Raw genomic sequence first — 22248 nt, forward strand, 5'->3', positions numbered from 1 at the left:
GAAATTTACTGAACCACTCCCACAGGGAGTGGTTCAGTAAACAGTAAACTCATGTTGCCATTCTGTTCTTGTGTTTAAAGAGGATGACCGTCTTGTGTGGTCATGCTGGAGCCCTGGAGCCCTTGTCTGGAACTTTGTTTATTTTTATCACACAAACATGAATCACTGCTACAAAGAGCAGGACAACACACTAACCCCCGGAGTGGAGGGGCTGTTAAATAAAATAAGCATAACTCACTGAAACTAGAAAGGCAACAAAAAAACAAATATATTTATATTATTAATTTCTTAGCAGACGCCCTTATCACTTTATTTTTACATACAATTACATTATTTTTTTTACATATTATTTTTACATACAATTCCCCATTTATACAGTTGGGTTTTTACTGGAGCAATCTAGGTAAAGTACCTTGCTCAAGGGTACAGCAGCAGTGTCCCCCACATGACTTGGGCTTTGGCATCAGAAAATATTATATCAATGATCTCTGGGTTATAGATCAGCAATATGGAGACCAGGAGTTCCCAATATGTGGAGTGCACCAGACAAGGTTAGAACCCTATTTATCAAGAAACTTTATTCTTTCATTTTCAGCAAATATCTCGGTATTTCAGTCAGATTTACTCCTGGTGTTAATGTGTTTTCAAGTGTCAAAAATTATATGAATTCTCTCGTGTCCTTCAAGACCCTGTAACTGAATGAACTTCTTCCCACATCCAGATCAGGGGTAGGGCTTCACTCTTGTGTGAATTTCATGGTGTCTTTTAAAGCTTGATAAGTGACTGAAACTTTTCTGACATTCACTACATTGATAATATTGATCTTTTTGGTGAGACCGCTGGTGGATTTTAAAGGAACTTAAATATGTGAAACTCTTGCCACATTCAGAGCAGTGATAAGGTTTATCTCCTGTGTGAATGCGCTGGTGTGATTGAAGACTTCCTACTCGTGTGAAACTCCTTCCACACTCAGTGCAGTGATAAGGTTTCTCTCCTGTGTGACTGCGCTGGTGTGATCGAAGACCTCCTAACTGTGTGAATCTTTTCCCACACTCAGAGCAGTGATAAGGTTTCTCTCCTGTGTGAATGCGCTGGTGCGACTGAAGACTTTCTAATCGTGTGAAACTCCTTCCACACTCAGTGCAGTGATGGAAGTTCTCTCCTGTGTGACTGCGCTGGTGGATTTTAAGCTGTGATAAATAACTGAATCTCTTCCCACAGTCCATGCAGTGATGAGGTTTCTTTCCTGTGTGACTGTGTTGGTGTTTTTTAAGGCCTGATAAACAACTGAATCTCTTATTACATTCAGCACAGTGATAAGGTTGATCTTCTGTGTGAATGCGCTGGTGTGACTCAAGACTTTCTAATTGTTTGAAACTCTTCCCACACTCAGTGCACTGATGAGGTTTCTCTCCTGTGTGAAAGCGCTGGTGTTTTTTAAGGTCTGATAAACGACTGAATCTCTTCCCACAATCAGCACAGGGAAATGGAGTCCATCCTGTGAGATTTCCTTTAGCAGCTAGAGAAACAACGAGAAAAAGAAAAAGGTTATTGTACAGCATTCTTACAGCATTCAAAATCCTAAAAGGTATAGACAATGTCGACCCAGGGGACTTTTTTGACCTGAAAAAATAAACAAAGACCAGGGGTCACAAATGGAGAGTAGATAAAGGGGCATTCAGAACAGAAAATAGGAGGCACTTTTTTACACAGAGAATTGTGAGGGTCTGGAACCAACTCCCCAGTAATGTTGTTGAAGCTGACACCGTGGGATCCTTCAAGAAGCTGCTTGATGAGATTCTGGGATCAATAAGCTACTAACAACCAAACGAGCAAGATGGGCTGAATGGCCTCCTCTCGTTTGTAAACTTTCTTATGTTCTAAATTATGTTTCCTGACAGTCTGCTGACCGTGAGTCTTGTCTTGTAGACAAGCGCCGCAAACAAAACTCTATTAAACAGAGTTTTATAATTTATGCTTTGGAAACGTTGGTAACTGTATCCATAAATGCAACACAACACCGCAGCATTTTATATGTTACACACGAGAACGAGATTTCTGAGTTTAGTTTATGTTGAGCCGAGTAGAATATATGTTATTAAAATTGAACATAAACGGTCCCATGGATTAGTGATAGAAGCCAATGCCTGGCTTCAGCACAGGAAGCTGTGTCCTCGCAGCCTTGGATCAACAGCTGTGGCCAAATGTTTGGCATCACCCTGTGGAAATGAACTAATTCTGCTTCATAAAGTCAAATATTGAATATTGAATTACATAGAACCTCCTTCTGCTGCAGGCAGTACACAGAGCATGCCTATCTGCTTCACCGAGTGACAATGTTTATAACCTCCTTCTGCTGCAAGCAGTACACAGAGCATGCCTCTCTGCTTCACTGAGTGACAATGTTTATAACCTCCTTCTGCTGCAGGCAGTACACAGAGCATCCTCTCTGCTTCACCGAGTGACAATGTTTATAACCTCCTTCTGCTGCAAGCAGTACACAGAGCATACCTATCTGCTTCACTGAGTGACTGTTTATAACCTCCTTCTGCTGCAAGCAGTACACAGAGCATGCCTCTGCTTCACCGAGTGACAATGTTTATAACCTCCTTCTGCTGCAGGCAGTACACAGAGCATACCTATCTGCTTCACTGAGTGACTGTTTATAACCTCCTTCTGCTGCAGGCAGTACACAGATCATGCCTTTCTGCTTCACTGAGTGACAATGTTTATAACCTCCTTCTGCTGCAGGCAGTACACAGAGCATGCCTATCTGCTTCACTGAGTGGCATACAGGTGTCAAGGTGGAAGAAGCTTGTGTCCCAACAGCTAGAATTATCTTTGGGGAATATGCAAATTACTGATGGAAAATGTAAACAAACTGAACTGTAAAGAGCTTTCTGCTGAAGTCCAGGGAAGAAGCCAAAAATAAATAAATGACTCCCTAACTCAGTGTATTCCACAGGCTTTCTTCCCCTCTTTCAGTAAAGACCCCCTCTATAGATCTGCATTCCAGTTTCACTCACCTCTCTCAGTGATGCTAGAAGGTGGCGTTTCCTCCTGCAGGATCCGCTCATTGGCCTGGTCACACCCCAGCTCAGTCACTTCCTCCTTGATCTCAACAGTCCTGTCTGCAGAAACAACCCATCGAATAGGAAGCTCTGGGCTGATGTGAGCTGCTTCCATCTCAGAAACTTCCTTTGAGTAAGGCTGATCCGCTCTCACTGAAGAGAAGGAGACAAGACTTACACTGAAATCTGGTAATTGGTCAGTGCATATAAAGTGCACTCATTTTAATCTAAACTCTAACCCACTCATCCAAAAGACTGACTGTTCCGCTTTAGAAGACAATAAGAATCATTCGAATGTTATTAGACTTTACATATCAAACTATATTCTATATGTTCCTGATATTCATTTCCATCTTAATTTAAATTCCCCTGCACTTTGGTTTATGCAGCAAACTTAGGTAACTCACAAAAAGCACATGGGGCCATTCTACAATAGAAATGTTTGTTATCTTAGGTAACCATTAACATCAGACTGCTTAACAACACATGTAATAAATAGTAGCACTATTTTTGCGGTTTTTGTCGCATTTCGTGCATAACTGCAGTAAAGTATTAACATGGAAAATAAAGTTATTATGGAATAAACCACACATCAGCAGTGGTGATTCTAGAGCACAGCACGCATCCCCCATCTTCTCTTTGACTCTTCACACTCATCTGACTTTTTTATGAAGTAGGATTATTATTATTTGTTTATTTAGCAGACGCCTTTATCCAAGGTGACTTACAGAGACTAGGGTGTGTGAACTATGCATCAGCTGCAGAGTCGCTTACAACTACGTCTCACCCGAAAGACGGAGCACAAGGAGGTGAAGTGACTTGCTCAGAGTCACACAATGAGTCGGTGGCTGAGGTGGGATTTGGACCGTCCTGGTTGCAAGCCCTTTTCTTTAACCACTGGACCACACAGCCTCCTAGGATGTCTAGTGTTGCTTACTGTATCAAATGTTTAATGCCAACCCGACCCTCCATGGATACGCTGTAAAAATGAATAACAAACTAAAACCGGGCTTCGTTTTGCTGTTGTTCAGTGTTTGAGTTTCGTTTCGAAATGGATAGGCAGACAGTGTGCTGTACTTTACTGTACTAGTATGACTTACATTTCAAAATAAATTATTTGTTCATCCTTACCTCTTTATTATTTCTCTTTGCTTACGTGGAGTGGCTGCTGTTTCTTTCTTTATTCCATTTCAAGTCTTCTGTTTCGGATCAGATCCGTCTCAAATAGTATCTACAATGAAAACTGCTCAGTTACTTAAAAAAAAAAATACAGTGCGGTCCACAAATAAACAAAACAATTAAAGCCCCAACCAAACACTACAAACCCCATGCGCCTAGCGTAAGCTTTGGAACCACAAAACCAATTGAGCAAGCGCAGCGCAAACACAGAGCAGTGAAACTGGCGCCATTTTGTACAAACAACAGTTCATTACATAGTAAAACATATTGCAATAGGAGCCAATATGGCGAACCCTCGTATCCAGTTTCATACTCCCTCACCCTCCTTCTCATCGCAATCCCACCTTGCTTCAACTGGGAGGCGAGCCAGTGACGCTTCCATTTCAGTACAGGAAACAGAACTTAGTGATTTGTTTACGCTGAGGAGCATTGCAGCGGTCGCTGGTGAATTTACAGTGTTGCGTCTCCTGCTGTTTAGACTATTTAGGTTGCATTGAAGTTTTATCCACAGTCAGCGTGTGAGCCGTAGCTGAAGAGAAGTTAACTTGTCAGCATAATTACTTACTGAGAAAACAAACCCGCTTCTAGCGGAGCTCTGCAGCAGGATTGTGAAAGACGGAAGTAAGACGAGTTTGTTGTGTACGCGCTTTTTTATCACACCAGAAGAATTGCTGCAATATATCTGAATGCGACTTTCCCAGTCTAACTAAAAATCAGTAAAGATGGACGTCAGTGTCTCCGTCTCGTTCTTTCAAAACGAGCTCGCCTCTATCATCGAGGATACACTGAAAGCGGCTGCTGACACCGTCTTGTGGGAAATTACAAAAGTTGTCGGCAGCAAATTCACTGAATTCCGAATGGAAATGGCTGGAAAGGAGAAAGAGAATGAAAGTCTGAAGCTGAGATTGGAAATATCAGAGAGCGAGTTGAAAGCAGTGCGGGAATGCATGAACGCTGCAGATGCAGACATTAAACAACCTCTCAGAAACATGAACCCCGACTGCAATGAACAAGACTTTCAGAGGAATGAGAACCAGGGATTATTCACCAGAGTTAAAGGTAAATTGAAGCTATTGGTTAGCATCTGTATTTTAAATTGTAGACCACAACTAAAATCAGATATAGAGCCTTAATACTGCATCGTACACGGGGAAGGCAGCAGCAGGGCTGGTAGGTGACGTCATCACACATAAGGACATAAGCCCGATATACGCTCCTTGCAAAGGAGCCGGCTCTTTTCTACAGCGGTATCGGCGCTATGCTTTAGTGCGAGAGGACCCGGGTTTGTGCCTGCCCTCCGCCTGTGTGTGGATTGTCTTGCCCTGTGTGGTGCGCCTGCCTGCGGGAACTGAGGTTCACTACATTATTTTGTGTTTTGTTTTAGATCTACACATTTTGAGAGGTTAATCCTCACTTAGGGGTTGAAAGGTATAAAGTCCACGGGATGATAACCCTAAAAATAGCATGCATCTATCTATCTATCTATCTATCTATCTATCTATCGACTTGTTTTGCCTGACTGAGTGATTGCTGTCAAAGATCTTCTATAACACAAGATAGTAAACTCCGCCTTCTCTTCTGTCCCCGTCGAACCAGTGAATCATGTCCCCTATCTGTATAATGTGAAATCTCTCCTATTCCAAACTTTCTCTTTTTAAAACGATTGCATTTTTAAACACGATTCACATAAATTTATTTAGACACCCCTCCTAAACACATACGTGTTATTATTTCTATGATCGATGTTTTCACCTGGCCTGTCGAGAGCTCTTTATCGCCGAAGTGCTGTCAGAAACTGCCACTACCATGCATATTCATGAGCAGTCATGCATATTCATGAGCAGTCATGAATATGACTGGTTTGGTAGCAGGTAGATTAGGCCTATTATTATTATTATTATTATTATTATTGCAATCACTACTACAAATAGTACTAATACCTCGGAGGTGTTCCGCATTTAATTGTGTCAACACAGTAAAAAAATAAAAAAATCAAATGTCCGTAAATCAAATATAAAGTTTAGGAGGATATAAGTAAAACATACATAATACATTAAGAACTACTACTGTTAGAGTATTCAGTACTGTTCAGTCATGAACTGCAACTGAGAACTGCGCTTAGAATATAAATACAAGCTGATCATTTAAAAATGAGACGTACATTTCCATCTTTTTAAATGAAGCAGTTGCTTTAATTCATAAGACTTAAATATACACAGCATTTAATAATAGACACTATTTTCAAAGTAGACATTGTATTTTTAATAAGACACTGAATGTGTAAACAATACTTCAGACTTCAACCTAATATCTGTGATTTCTTATTTCATAAAAGTCCTGTTTGGTTTGAGCAACCGCCTCCTCAGAATGCGATCAGCTTGGATTCACCCTGGTGTGTTTATCAGTAGAGTTCTGAAAAGCCTGTGCAGGAAGGGAAGAGTTAAAAACTTGTGCACGTTTGTTTCACGCAGATTCTGGAGACAGACCTGCTTTCAGTGAAGCAGAGGAGGGGCCAGTGATGGAAGCTGTTTACACACAAGAGGAAATCTGTGATCAGGAGTGGTGTGGAAGAATAATGGAGATTACAGACCTGACAATTGTAGAAAGTAAAGAGATCCCTGAACTTGAACCTGTCCACATTAAAGAGGAGGCCGTAGAGCTGGAGTGTGATCACATCACAGAGGAAGTTAGTAAAGAAAATAAAGTCAGTATACTGGAGAATATAGTTAAGATGGAATCTAGCCGCTGTGATGACAATCCACCTGAATTGGTCTGCATGAAACCCAATCAGCCTGTCTCTGAAGACACTGGTTCTAGTGTTGGAGAAGAGGGCACTGTGCTGGGGTCCATTCAGAGGAAACATCACCCCCCTCAGGAAAGAGCTGCAGATGGAAAGGAGGAAGGAGCGATGCCGTCCACGAGCAGCACAGCCTGTGAGTAAAGCTGAGTACAGCAATGCAGTCACATGAGTATTAACAAACAGAGATGGACTGTGCACACTGGAGAGTGTTTGCTTTACTACACATTTTCGTGCAAACATCTAGATTCAAACTAGAACAGTGAATAAATGATTTAGGCTGTTTGTTTGGGGATGGTTCAGTTCCTTGGGGAAATCACAGTTTTCTTATGATGCAAATTGGTCAATTTTATGTTACCTAATTGTAAACCTGTATTTACATTAGTAAATGTATCTTTAAGCTGGTATTTGTATAACATACCTATTATTATTATTATTATTATTATTATTAGTATTATTATTATTATTATTATTATTATTATTAGCACTTTTATCCAAAGCAACTTACAGAAATTAAACAAAATATAATATTTAAGTCTTAAATTGAAAAAATAAAATTTTAAAATAAAAATACAGATGGAAAGACATAGAAGACATATCAAAGCAAATGAAGAATTATAAATATTTAAAATACACAACTAACTAATTAATAAAAAAATAAAAAAACCTGACATAAGAACACAGAAACACCCCAGAACAGCCTCAAAATAGCCAGTGTCCTTTCCCGATATTCTTGCACGATTGCCGCACACGCTGCTGCTCACTCCAGCGGGGAAGATGAATCCATAGCAATCCTCAATCGGAGGCAGTAGAAACAGGTGTTTCCAAGATTAAACTTTTAGCATAGATGTGATGGGCAGGGTAGCATTCAATGATAAGGGAGCAGTGAAAATGGCAGTTAAGATCATTGATTTTAAAACCTCAGCAACAACACCTTTAAGGAAAAGTTTCACTAAACAATAAGGGGAGCAGTGAAAATCCATTTTCAATCACGTTGTCACTGCTTCCCCAATCATCTGCTGTTGAACGTTGTTGATGTTTTAGGTAGTTTTAAAATGAATTCTGCTTGTCCTCATTGATACCCATTATATAAAAACAGGCTGACATTAACAGGAGTGATATTAAGCGGGTTTGACTGTATTCTCATCAGAGTTCACTCTAGGAGTTGTTCATGGTTATGAGGGAAAGCTCTATAGAAGAGTGAATGTGTAAGAATGCTTTACAATAACCTTTGTCTCTTTTTCTTTAACTTCTAAAGCAGATGAAGGAGAACACGACTCCATTCCATCACCCCGCTGTACAAACTCCTCCAGCGGCAAACTTCAATGCAAGAAACGCAGAGAGACGGCACCTCAAGAAGAAAATGTGAACAGATCGAGAGCTCAGATTCCTTCTGTACAAGACAGACAACCACTGACTCTTGAGAGTGCAGAGACTGCACATTTCTATCAGTTAGGCTCTCCTAAAACTCTGAATGGAAGTCGCACAGGACGGACTCCATTTCCCTGTGCTGATTGTGGGAGAAGATTCAATTGTTTGTCACAGCTGATAATCCACCAGTGCATTCACATAGAAGAGAAACCGCATCACTGCGCTCAGTGTGGGAAGAGATTCAGTCGTTTGTCACACCTTAAAAGACACCAGCGCAGTCACACAGGAGAGAAACCTCATCACTGTAATGATTGTGGGAAGCGTTTCACTGAATTCGGATGTCTTAAAAGACACGAACGAATTCACACAGGCGAGAAACCATATCGCTGTAATGCTTGTGGGAAGAGCTTCACTGAATCAGGAAATCTTAGAAAACACCAACGAATTCACTTGAGAGAAACCGTGCTGTAGTTGTATGTGTGGTACAGCTGTATAGTATTTTGTTTGACTATTTTTGTAAATAAGTTTAGAATTGTTTTATGTTCTGCCCTTTATATTAATAAAGGTGAAGGGTGAGAAATTAGGTATTTTTTGAGTGTGTGAGTTAAGTGTACCATACCACGTGAATGTTGAAGTTCTGTATGAGTCACTGACAGTTCGCCATTTCCTGTCTGCATTACCACAGTAACTAATGCCTGTACTGCTTTATTTCATCAAAAAATACTTTTGCACATCCCTCCAAGTTACACAGGAAGGCAACCATACAATATATTGGATTCACATTGCATAGCTTAGAATTCTAATGTTGTTTATATGCTTGTAATGGTATTTGTTGTCTACATGCAGCATGTGTCGGTGATACTCGATGTAGGTTTCTGAAGTATTGCTCATATCAAGTAGTATCAGAACTATCTAGCTTCTGAATAAACTTTTTTTTTTTTGTCAAGTAGTCTTTTTCCTTGTTAACACTAGAATCGCCACGGCAGTCATTTTGACAGTTTGCGGTTTTCAAATTTAAATTACTTTGCGTGTCTGAAAGTTATGCAGTTGTCTGTTTATGACTTTAACTAAATACATGCATTAAATACCCTGACAGCGTTTGAAAGGCAGGATCGCAAAAATAAGGAAGTTATAATCCCGCCCACCTAGAACTTCAAAAGCAGTCATTGTGACTGCCTTTTACAATACATGTTTTTATTTTGAATGTAACCTATAATATTCTATTTTATTTTCATATACAAGCCTGTTGTTATCTCAGCTGGATCTGGCAGACATCAATTCCTTTGTTTTGTACAAGGAATGCACCGGGGAAAATATCAGTAGGAGAGATTTCATCTTGAAGCTAGCCACAGAGCTTCGGCAGAAACATTTTCATCAGAAGTAGCGGGCTGTAGCAGCTCAGCCTGGATTCAGTGCTGCACCGACTAACACACAGGAGAAAACATGTGTTACTTCAGTTTTAAATTTCAAAAAATAGTTTTTACAGTTTTGTGTGTACAAATACCTGTGTACACCTGTTTACACACTAGTTTCTTTTGAAATGTTTATACATACAGTACTGTGCAAAAGTTTTAGGCAGGTGTGAAAAAATGCTGTAAAGTAAGAATGCTTTCAAAAATAGACATGTTAATAGATTATATTTATCAATTAACTAATTAGAATTTATGCTGTTTTGAAGGCAAAGGGTGGTCACACCAAATATTGATTTGATGTAGATTTTTCTTCTGTTCACTCACTTTGCATTTTGTTAATTGATAAATATAAACTATTAACATGTATATTTTTGAAAGCATTCTTACTTTACAGCATTTTTTACACACCTGCCTAAAACTTTTGCACAGTACTGTATATATATATATATAGTTTTTCATTTTTTGAAGTAGTGCTTTATATATGGAACGTTAGAAAATAAACCCTTTTATGTTTAATTGTTCATGTAAATACAGTGTTTCGGCTGTGCCGATGTTTGATATGACGTGCTTGAATAAAACTTTTGTTTGTATCTGATAGTTTGTCTTTTATTTTAATATTGATGCTGATTAAAATGTAACCTTCATAATGACACCCGGCCCTGGTTTTAGATACGAGTATAACTGCAGCGGTTCTAGTATTAATCAGCACTATCAAGCATTTAGTGGAACCCAAGACATAAAAGATATTGTTAAACTGAGCCATTCTAATATAACAATATCTCACGTGTTTGAAGAAAAAATACACATTCACACCCGAGTAAGAACCTCTGATCCTGCTGAAATAAGAAACTGTATTTTAACTTGGAATATGTGCGTCTGTGGTGGACCAATTAAACCCGAGACATACAGCATAATTAATGCATTAAAGAAGTCTGTGTTGGACTGCAGCCAGCTAACTGGCGAGAGGTCATGGGGCGGGTGTTTAGTCATCGGGAGGACCATAGAGGCTACTGTTAGAACTTCCAAGATTGCTGTAAGGCGTCTGAATAATGGTGGAAACACGGGTGGTGTGAATGCTTTGTTCCACCTGGAGAGACTTCAGTAGAGAGTCGGAGAGCAGGAAACCTGGTCATTGCAGAAGTTTTTTCTTTTCGGTGGAGGACAACAGAGTTCACTTGTGCTTGGGATTATGAGGCCAAAGAGACAAGGTGCGTTTACTGTAGCAATGGGACATGGACGCTGTTCAGGACTTTTTATAAAGATGGACTTTTGACCTTGTGTTTCCCAGTGATTTTTGTTTCATGCCCTGCAGACTTGGTTTGTGCCCTGCAGGCAACGAAACAAAAAAAGGAGAGGTGAAGGGAAACGTGAGGGCGAGACCCTGACTGTAATATTTAAATGCATGTTATTGTGTTTTACTGTTATTGTTCTGCTGGTGGTTTGTTGTGTATGGTGCAATGCTGTTGAGCAAGTGTATTTGATATATGACGGTGTACTGCTGTATTTAGATTAGGGCACTTCCCTTAATGAAGTTACCGTAGCTTGACGTGCGGGACAAGGGTTTTGTTGTAGCCATATGTTCGGTAATCTTATTAGAGAAAATGGTAATGCTAATTTTCAGTTTTTATTGGTAACAGTTAGGGACTTGTGAATAATAATAATAATAATAATAATAATAATAATAATAATAATAATAATAATGAGTAAACAGTAGAATAGTATAACAATCGTGTTTGTAAATAAAGATGGTATTCATTCAGGTTAAACAAATACATATAAAGGAGAAGCAGCATGTATGAATGGAATTAGTGTTTTTTGAATAATTAATCCTGTTACTATTTACACTGCGACCCTGTAAAGGAGTAAGCAGTTAATGATAATGGATGGATGGATGATCATTTGTTTAATTGTAAAAGACACTGGATTTCACCATCTCATTGAATGTCTGGAGTCTCATTTCAAGCTGCCCAGCAGAAGGTATATATCCGATACTGCACTGCCAGAAATGTACAATGCTGTTTTAATAAACATCCAAATGCTCATTGAAAGGGATGATATATTTTCTGTAAGCTTTGATAGATGTTTTGAGCTCCAATGTTTCGCTGATGTCAATGCTGAACTTAACAGGCCAATGGATTGACAAGAATTACAATTTACAGAAGGCAGTACTCAGTGCCCTGGAGTTTAGCGACTCCCACCCGGCCACTTATACTGGAATACTGGAAAATTCAGTGGACCAAAATTCCAAATGTGATTGTCAGAGATAATGGAAGAAACATGGAAAAGGCAATGTTAGACTCTGGTTTGCCAAGTTTACCTTGTGTAGCACATGGAGTTCAGCTTGTTGTGAAGGAAGTTATCACAACGTTTCGACAAACCGGCTTTTGGACATAAAATTGTTGGACATTTCAAATACTCTTCACTGGCCTAGTCCCGTCTACAGGGAGTAAATGCTGAACTGGGAATGCGTTTTAAAGAGGTTACAGCAGGATGGAAATACTAGGTGGTACAGTACTTTCTATATGCTACAAAGCCTTTTGGAGCAGAAACGTGCTCTAGGAGGTCATGCTGTCGACAATGAAATTCCTGCAACCATCACCATGTGTCAGTGGGGGTTGATTGAAAAGGCAGTGCTAGTCTTAGCACCTTTTGAGGAATTAACACATGAAGTATCTGCGTCGTCAGCATCTGCATTGAATGTTATCCCATGCATGGTAGCATTAAATAGACTTCTGAGCACAGATACAGATTTAGACAGTGGAGTTAGAACTGTGAAGAACACATGGCTGGGGGCCAGAGAAATATAGATCAGTGAAATTTAGTCCACCCAAGATATAAGGACAGATTCTTTATAGATGCTGAGAAAAAGCTGCAAGAAAAACTAATATTGTTGACGCACCTGGAACAAATGGAAGTTAAAAAGAATGTCACAGAAATAACCTACCCTGTTAGAAACCAAATACACCAAATGGCACCCAATACACCAGTCTCAGCTTCAGACTTTCATTCTCTTTCTCCTTTCCAGCCATTTCCATTCGGAATTCAGTGAATTTGCCGCCGACAACTTTTGTGATTTGGCACAAGACGGTGTCTACAGCCGCTTTCACTGCGTGCTCGATGGTAGAGGCGAGCTCGTCTTGAAAGAACGACACGGAGACACTGACGTCCATCCTCACTGATTTCAGTTTGAGACTCGAGTAGCGGAATCCTCTTTTCTTTAAATGTATTTATGTTTTGCTGCAGAATTAACATGCATATACAATCAGCACTACTTCTAGTGTGATAAAGAAAACACAGGACAGTCTCGCCTTACTTTGCAAGGAATAACTTTCAGTCTTTCAGAATCCTGCAGGGCTCTGATAAAACTTAAAGCACTTTTTTTTTTTTTTTCTCAGAATCATATTGCCAATTTAAATGTGTACAGCTGACGCGCTCCAAATTGACTCTTTGTTTCAGAACTCAATGCAGGTAATAAACGAACCAAAAAAATATATATAAATCATTAGTTAACAGTTTTAGCCAACTTAAATACAGTACTTTAAAATCAGCTGTGGCTGCATAGCACTTTCTCTCTCTGCAGCGTTGACGAAGCAAGCGTTTCAATTCCCTGTTAACGTAATGGTAGCGTCACTTGTAGTAGGCGTGCCGAAACAAGCCGAAACAAGCCGAACCCAGCTTTCGAGCCTGATTGGCTAGTCTCCCTGTCGAAACAAAGGCGGGATTGCGACGGGAGGTTCTGAAGCTGGATCGCGCTTTCCGCCATGTTGGCTCCGAACTGCGATCTTTTCCAATGCGACGTGCTTGTTGCGGATCCGAAATGGCGCCGGTTTCGTCTCTCTGCTTTGTACTGCGCGTGTTCAATGAACTTTGTATTCAGAGCTGTTGCGAGTGCGCGGGTCATTGTATTTTGTTTAATTTTTTAACGGATTGGACTTTTTTTTTATCTGAATGATTTTAGTTAAATTGACGGTTTAGATGCGAAACGGAAGTCTTGAGATCGATTAAAGAAAGAAACAACAACGACTTACGAGAGAGAGAGAGAAAGAGAGAAAGAGAGAGGGAGAGAGGGAGAGAGAGGAGAGAGGAGAGAGAAAGAGGGAGAGGTAAACACAACTGAACTGCTGTTAATTTAATTCACGTTGATTTTTCATTCATGCTACAGTATACACTTCAAAACGGAATTCAAAAACAACTGACGTCGTGTAATCAAACTGAATCTAAAATAATTGAATCTGTTCAGTCTTGTACAAAGAAGACTACGCGGCGATCTGATTCAAGCGTTTAAAATCCTAAAAGGTATAGACAATGCTGACCCAGGGAACTTTTTCGACCTGAAAAAAGAAACAAGGACCAGGGGTCACAAATGGAGATTAGATAAAGGGGCATTCAGAACAGAAAATAGGAGGCACCTTTTTAAGGGTGGAATAGCACCACATGCATGTATTTTGCAAGTTGCTTCAGTCTGTTGCATCACACAGTGGAATTCATATTACAAAGGTGCAGCAGATATCAAGAACATTTCAAATAAGGCTTGATGTGTGATTTTAAATGCTATTGGATTAATACATGATATAGTTTACTAAATTCAAATAAAAGCACTTTATATGCAGTCTGAAATGACAAACTAAAAGTCTTGTCTCCTTTTCTTCAGTCTGAACGGATCAGCCTCACTCAAAGGAAGTTTCTGAGATGGAAGCAGCTCACATCAGCCCAGAGCTTCCTATTCGATGGGTTGTTTCTGCAGACAGGACTGTTGAGATCAAGGAGGAAGTGACTGAGCTGGGGTGTGATCAGGCCAATGAGCGGATCCTGCAGGAGGAAACGCCACCTTCTAGCATCACTGAGAGAGGTGAGTGACACTGGAATGCTGGGAATAGGGGAATACAGTACATTAAGGGGTCATTTATTTCTGTTTTGGCTTCTTCATTTTGCAGAGGATCTACATTCCTCTAGTTAAACCTTCTGTTTATTTTACTTTATTAGAACACAGTTGCCATTCCAGTTTGTTTACATTCCCATTCAGGCTAACCTAGGGTTTAATATTCAGGCCTACATGACCAAATGTACTCTCTTGCTTATTTTTTTCAATTGAAATGAAGTCTTATCTTAGCAAGATAAAATAAATTATGTTCAGATTATTTTAGTTCTATATGGTTAATATTTCTAGAGTTAAGTAAAATGCATTTTATTTATATAACACTAAATAATAGTTTAAAATAATTTGCACCGGAAAATTTTTTCAAAGGTAGATATCAATGCCAGGACAGCGTACATCAGCTCAATATTTTAGCATCTGATATTATGCATGTAGTTTGGATTGTACCTGTCTAGCTGTGAACATGTCAAAGCAGTCTTCCTCTGGATTACCCACAAAAACAGTCACAGGCAGATCTGCCTATTGCTTCTTCACAGTGATATAATGGGCAGTGTTTACAGTAGTGCTGTGACGAACATGTTCGGATAAGCGCTCATAATTTAAATATTCATTCGGATATTAGTTCGTTTTTTCAAAAAGTAATAAAAGCCATTATATTGCTCTGAACGCAGACAGACACAGCATAGCAGCAGGGGGCGTGGCTTCTGTATGTGTGTGTGTGCCTTTATTTTACATCAAGACCTTACAATACTTAACATGTTAAAATAGAAAAATATCCCAGGAGTAAAGAATAAAATGTGTAGGGCTTACTTTACCCCAGTGAATTAACTACAAAACAAAGGATGCCAACTAGCAGTTCAAGTTAAACGTTGTTTTGTTTATTCCTGAAATAAATAGTACATAAAGTTGACAACGCATTTTTTTTCATTCCTTGCCATTGCCGTTTCTTCACAGTAAACAGCGGCCATCGACGCGTTTTCATAAAGTAATAACATGGGGTTTACTTGTGGCTTTTTGTAGCTGAACGAAAACTGAAATTCAACTTTAAAAAGCCTTTTTTCTGTCCTATGAGATTCTGACTCATTCTAAAGCAGCACAACACATTTTTGTCCCAGATGGCGTTCCATAGAGGTCACTAAAGGTGAGCACGCATAATCTGGTTTCTTTACTTTTTGCTGTCTAAAACTTTTAAATAGAGGCTCCTCAGCTGCTGTGTTTTTTTTTTAGATATATTAATCTCACATATCACATGGAGCTCTTTTTCATTTGCCATTTTTTGAAATTGTCTCGCAAATTCTGGTGAGACGGTAAATAAGTGCAAGGTATTTTATCATTTCTAGCGAATACGAACACATGATTTTTGTATCCGAATACATGTCAAAAAATATTCGTTCGGATATTTGTGCCAGCAGCACTAGTTTACAGTTGGGTTTGCTGTGTTCTGTGGCACAAGGTATGCAGAGCGCTGTTCAGAAGACAGTACAGGACAGCACAGGTCAGTGAGTCTTGTGTCCTGTGCTGTCCTGACTGTGCTGAGTCTTGTGTCCTGTGCTGTCCTGACTGTGCTGAGTCTTGTGTCCTGTGCTGTCCTGACTGTGCTGAGTCTTGTGTCCTGTGCTGTCCTGACTGTGCTGAGTCTTGTGTCCTGTGCTGTCCTGACTGTGCTGAGTCTTGTGTCCTGTGCTGTCCTGACTGTGCTGAGTCAGAATGTATCAGATTTAACTCATTATATGATGTTAGCACAGAACTTATCATGCTGCATAGTCTTCTTTGTTCAAGACTGAATAGATTAAATTCTTTTAGCCTGTCTGCATACGACATGCCTTTTAAACCTAGGATAATTCTGGTTGCTCTTCTTTGCACTCTTTCTAGAGCAGCAATATCCTTTTTGTAACGAGCTGACCAGAACTGAACACAATATTCTAGGTGAGGTGTTACTAATGCATTGTAAAGTTTTAACATTACTTCCCTTGTTTTAAATTCAACACTTCTCACAATATATCCGAGCATCTTGTTGGCCTTTTTTATAGCTTCCCCACAGCTATAATAGCAGATAATTTCTTATACAAAAACTAAGAGTTGCACAACAAATAAAAAATAAATAGCAAACCAAAAATTTCCTTTGAAATACAGAGAGGACTACAATCTAAATGGAGGGATCTACTTTCCATTGCATATAAATGTCATGTTTTAAAAATCAGCCTTTCAGTGAAAAAAGAATGGATATTGAACACAAAACTATGTTTTTCTTGACGGTAAAAAGACAGGAAATTGTCAGGTGAGGCCGCCACAGCGCTCTTACCTGACCCATGTTCTGACCAGGCTTTCCAGCACACACTGCTTAACTGGTACAGTAGGTGGGTTCACTTCAGACAACATGTGTAGTCACCAGTGGGTTGCTGGGGACTCAAAAGTTCTCTGAAATATCCTCATAGATATCCTTTAGAAGTTTACACGAGTCACTGTCATAAATGAATAAGAAAGATGTATAAAGTTCATGGGTTGATTGGCTGGAAAATGCTTGTGTAACATATTGTCTCCTTTCAATGATCTCATTACTAGAATCCCTAAAGGGACATGGTGTAAATTAGAAAGGGAGGCTACTGTCTCGGCAGCACGACTTACTATCTTGTCAGCACGATAACACAAAATGCACACAAGATAGTAAGTCGTGCACGAGATAGTAGTGACATCATTAGAGTTAAAAACGTGTACAATTGTCTTTCACACAGATCCCAAAGAGAGCCATGCTGTTCCTAAATGTGAAGCACAGGAGGAACCAACGATAGAAGCAGTTTACAAACTAGAGGAGTCCTTTGACCAGGAGTGGTGTGCAAGTCTAAAGCAGGTTACAGAGCTGACATGTGTTAAAGATGAAGAGGTCCCTCGACTGGAATGTGTTCCTATTAAAGAGGAATTCATAGAACAGGAATGTGTCCCCATCGCAGAGGAAGTTCCTGCTGAAAATAATGTCTGTACACTTGAGGAGAACAACCAGCTGGGATCCAGCCTGTGTGATGATTGTCCACCTGAATGTGAACTGGGATTTAGAGGTAATTCTACAAAACAAGCAACATGGAGCTGCCTGTTAACCTTGCAGAAATGAGTTACTAAGCTGTAGAAGAGTGCTGAAGATAGACATGTTTAGTCATTCTAGCTCCATTTAACCTAACAACTAAGCCAATGGCTTGCAAGTTGCAACATAACTGTCCTTGCTACTGTGACCCTGCTAGATGTGCGCCCACTATCATGCCTGTTTCAAATGCTGTTAGATCTTTGCATGTCCCTGTTTCTGGTGGACTGTTTGCAGTTGTGCTGCTCCCACAGCTTTATAGTGGTGCTGGGATCACATGACTCATCAATGGGTGATGCCAAATCCAGTCGGGTTGCTAAGTGTCACCAGAAGAAACATTTCAATACAGCACTTGCATATAAACCTGATCTTATACTTTTATTCCTCAAAGCGATATTAAGTGGGGTGGAAATCAGTGACTGGTACATGTGAGTGATATTAACCGGAGTGTGTTGATAATCAAAGTGATATTCTCAAGCACTTATCCTTATTGACACCAACTATATTCTGCCTGGCAAATTTCAATGTGATGATGATAAAAGGAGGCTGGTATTAACAGGAGCGATGTTAAGCGGGTTTTACTGTATTCTCATCAGAGTTCACTCTAGGAGTTGGTCATGGTTATGAGGGGGAGCCCTGCAGAAGAGTGAATGTGTAAGAATGCTTTGCAATAACCATGGTTTCTTTTCTTTCTCTAGCTGCTAAAGGAAATCCCACAGGAGGGACTCCATTTCCCTGTGCTGATTGTGGAAAGAGATTCAGTTGTTTATCACAGCTGGAAATTCACCAGCGTGTTCACACAGGAGAGAAACCTTATCACTGTAAAGACTGTGGGAAGAGATTCACACAGTTAGGAAGTCTTCAATCACACCAGCGCATTCACACAGGAGAGAAACCTTATCACTGCACTGAGTGTGGTAAGAGTTTCACACAGTTAGTAAATCTTCAATCACACCAGCGCATTCACACAGGAGAGAAACCTTATCACTGCACTGAGTGTGGGAGGAGTTTCACGCTGTTGCAAAATCTTAAAATCCACCAGCGAGTTCACACAGGAGAGAAACCTTATCACTGCACGGAGTGTGGGGGGAGTTTCACCCTGTTGCAAAATCTTAAAAGACACCAGCGCAGTCACACAGGAGAGAAACCTTATCACTGCACGGAGTGTGGGAAGATATTCAGTCGTTTATCAAGCCTCACAAGACACCAGCACAGTCACACAGGAGAGAAACCGCATCGCTGTTCTGATTGTGGGAAGAACTACGGTCGTTTATCAAGCCTTAAAAGGCACCAGCACAGTCACACAGGAGAGAAACCTCATCACTGCACTGAAAATGGGAAGAAGTTCAGTCATTTCCTGGGTTTTGAAGGACACAAAATAATTCACAGAATTTCAGCCACTTTAACACCAGGAGTAAGTCTGACTAAAATACAGAAATATTTACTGAAAACAAAATAATAAAACTTGCTTGATTAAAGTGTTACTCCTAATCACTTCAGATCAAAAACGTTTACTCACGGATGGAAAATATGAACCATTACATCTTGTTTGGGTCCATTCATCATGTTGTTGACCATTCTGATTTTGTTATGTCACATTAGCAATCTGAAATATTAATTTTGTCTCCTGCATTGCTGAGTCACTCAGTTTGAACATTAGGATTATTATATGTAACTCCCCATTGGTGACCAAGTCTCCAGCTCTTTCAAGTCAATTATTAGTTGTTTATTTAGCAGACGCCTTTATCCAAGGCGACTTACAGAGGCTAGAGTGTGAACTATGCATCAGCTGCAGAATCACTTACAATTACGTCTCACCCGAAAGACAGAGCACAAGGAGGTTAAGTGACTTGCTCAGGGTCACACAATGAGTCAGTGGCTGAGGTGGGATTTGAACCGGGGACCTCCTGGTTATAAGCCCTTTTCTTGAACCACTGGACCACACAGCCTCCTATCAATGCTAAGCTTTGGTCATTTCTGAACTTCACATCTCAAATATAGTTTTGTTGTCGACAGGCTCTGACTGCAATATAACAACCCCTGTGACGGGAGGTTTGTGCTGGCTATCGGGCGCATGTGTGATCCTGCGGAGGGGGATCGCCTGCCAATCATGCTGATGACACAAAGAGGAAGCTCTGACCGGAGAATTGTCATAGACGCCTACGGACGGAGAATAAAAAGAAACTGCCGGTTCCTGATACAGCAGCTGGTAGAGAACCAGAAATCAGCAGAGAATCAGAAATCGGCAGGGAATCAGAAATCAGTAGAGAAACAGAAAAGCAGATATGGCTGAAGATGCCATCTATACTATAAGTTATCACATACCCATGCTGCTAAAGTAGAGTCCTTGGGACGTTATTTATTTTAGCTCATGGGGGATCTGGGCAACCCCACTAAAGTATTGAGGGAATAGGAGAACATCACATAATCCTGTAGCTCGCAGGTTAGCGGAGGTGGCGAAACCCTGCTTATAGCAGCACTTTTCTTTGTAGTTTTGTTAGTGTTTTATTTTCCTTTTTTTCTTTCATCGTTTGGCTTTGAACTTTACGTTTGCTTTCTAGCATTTGCAAACCATATTGTAATGTATGCATATGGTTTATTTTCTGAACTTTGCAGCATGTTCAGTGGTGAATGTCTGTATCTTTTAGCTTGCTAACCTGTTGGGTTAGTTATTTTTACATGATTACACTTGACTGCCAAAGAACAGGAACAGTGTGCCCCGGACTGGATGGGTTGGCAATTCATTCCAGGGGAAATCGGAAGTCGGCCATCCAGAAAGGGAGCGGAGTCACAATACCAGAAGTCATCGCCTTAATGCGGTCGGCGATGTGTCAATCGTGGATTGGAGGAAAAACGATTGCACTCGCTATCGGAGGGGCCGTGACTGAGGGTATATCAGGGGATGTGGCAGAGCAATCTTGCTTTTGTTATGGTTGTGAAAAGACCTGTAAAGTACGTGCGAGTGAAAAATAACTGTGAGTGTTTTCTATAACCTCTGTCTATTAATTGTCACATTTGTAATTTATAACTAAAATTCGGGAGCTGTCACTATCAGCCAGCACCAACCCCGGGCTACACTGCACTACTGTTTCACTAATTGCTGTGTAATTCACCACTTGCACTAGGAGCACTCGCTGTTGGATATTGTGATCGTGTGTGTATAGTGTGTGGTATTATTATTTCAGGACTGAACCCCGTGGTTTTAACTGTGCCATACACATCGTTGTGTAGGGCCAGTTATTTTATTATTTTTCCTTCAAGCAACCATTCAAGTAAAAGAGCTGTTTTTCACTGTGAACTGTCTTGTGTCTGTTATTCATGAGCACTGCAAACCACTGTGCCACACACTATTATTTACAAAAACATAGATAAAACACTGATCTGATTAAACTGTTAACACTGAACATTAGTAAACTTACTGAGTAAATTCTACACATTTTAAAAGAAGCAACATCAATCTTTTCAGTTTTTTGTGTTTCTGTTTTTAGCCCTGTAGTCACCACCGCCCTGCTATTTAAATATGTAAATTTGCCATGTGCGCTCAACGCTCAGTCAGCAGCTGGCTGAGTTTTATAGAGTTAAACTCGTCCAGCAGAAAGGAATCGTACACCAGTACGGCTGTGGTTTTATTTGAAAGGAGATTCAACATTGTTGATTCGATTGCTAAGTACTACAAACTGGTAAAAAATGCGTTATCCGCCATTACAGGAGTTTTCTTACCCCAGTTTGAAAACCACTGCTCCAGAACAATGAAAAGATTAGGAGGGGGGAGGATTTGATTGATTGCCTTGCTGTCTGAACTGATATAAGTTACAAATAGAAACAATCCCAATGGTGTATATACAGTTATGGGGTAATGGGGATTCTCCAGGTGTAGATGTTTGCCAGTCCATGTTGGAGTCTGGCAGGTTCCATATGCGTGCTTCTGTATGTCTTGTTGCTCTACAGTAATACATGAATGATAAGTTAGGCAACAGCGGTTTATTTGTTCTTTTTAAACTCCTTTCCATTTCCTGTCTGCTTCGTTCTGCTGTACCACACTTTATTTAGTCTCTTTGCTCATGTGTGTTTTGTATTGGTGTTGTTGTCTGGACATGTTTGTGTATTGCTGTTGATTGAGTTGGATAAGAGGCTGCTTTCTGTTTGTTCTGTGTAACCTTCCTCAGATGAGGTGGAATCATCCCCAACACAAAACAAAGACAAATGACAGTCAATTATTTATCAAATAAATGATGTCAATATTATGATTAAGTGTCGATGTGCTAAATGGGTTGTACCAGGACAAATCACCCTGAAGAATATTAGATTTAACACCACCAGCTCCGATTTAGGGTTGTTGATGGCAAAAAAATATGCGGAAAATATGCAAAAATAATTTGATAATATATTTTACTGTTAAATTGCATAGAAAACATAGCGCTGTAGGAGCCAACATGGCTAATCCAGAATCTACGCAGAATTATCTCTGT

The 22248-nt window shown here is 40.0% G+C and overlaps 3 protein-coding genes and 1 pseudogene across 6 annotated transcripts; 3 read left to right on the plus strand and 1 right to left on the minus strand.

The window, feature by feature from the left end:
• Positions 1-279: 279 nt before the first annotated feature.
• LOC131724868 (gastrula zinc finger protein XlCGF7.1-like) lies at positions 280-4660 on the minus strand. The gene is made up of 4 exons (XM_059017847.1): positions 4595-4660; positions 4203-4302; positions 3027-3224; positions 280-1519 (listed from the first exon to the last, which is right to left on the minus strand). The coding sequence occupies exons 3-4, from the start codon at positions 3184-3186 to the stop codon at positions 723-725; spliced, it is 957 nt and encodes a 318-aa protein (XP_058873830.1). The 5' UTR covers positions 3187-3224; positions 4203-4302; positions 4595-4660; the 3' UTR covers positions 280-722.
• Positions 4661-4972: 312 nt separating this feature from the next.
• Positions 4973-10420, plus strand: LOC117407706 (zinc finger protein 22-like). 3 transcript variants are annotated; one of them, XM_059017776.1, is made up of 3 exons: positions 4973-5309; positions 6722-7183; positions 8306-10420. In XM_059017776.1, exons 1-3 carry the CDS (start codon positions 4973-4975, stop codon positions 8887-8889), a joined length of 1383 nt encoding a protein of 460 aa, XP_058873759.1. In that variant the 3' UTR covers positions 8890-10420. The 3 variants fall into 3 exon arrangements, with proteins under 3 accessions (XP_058873759.1, XP_058873760.1, XP_058873761.1); XM_059017777.1 differs by having other exon boundaries at positions 8309-10420; XM_059017778.1 differs by lacking the exon at positions 4973-5309 and having other exon boundaries at positions 6591-7183.
• A 3573-nt stretch (positions 10421-13993) lies between these two features.
• LOC131724854 (zinc finger protein 664-like) lies at positions 13994-21074 on the plus strand. 2 transcript variants are annotated; one of them, XM_059017807.1, is made up of 5 exons: positions 13994-14126; positions 14482-14679; positions 17439-17759; positions 18478-19193; positions 19796-21073. In XM_059017807.1, the coding sequence occupies exons 2-5, from the start codon at positions 14520-14522 to the stop codon at positions 19811-19813; spliced, it is 1215 nt and encodes a 404-aa protein (XP_058873790.1). In that variant the 5' UTR covers positions 13994-14126; positions 14482-14519; the 3' UTR covers positions 19814-21073. The 2 variants fall into 2 exon arrangements, with proteins under 2 accessions (XP_058873790.1, XP_058873789.1); XM_059017806.1 differs by having other exon boundaries at positions 18478-21074.
• LOC131724860 (zinc finger protein 79-like) overlaps positions 14007-22248 on the plus strand; it is a 40346-nt pseudogene continuing 32104 nt past the window's right edge.

This window comes from Acipenser ruthenus, chromosome 57 (assembly GCF_902713425.1).
Source record: "Acipenser ruthenus chromosome 57, fAciRut3.2 maternal haplotype, whole genome shotgun sequence".
Taxonomy (NCBI): domain Eukaryota; kingdom Metazoa; phylum Chordata; class Actinopteri; order Acipenseriformes; family Acipenseridae; genus Acipenser; species Acipenser ruthenus.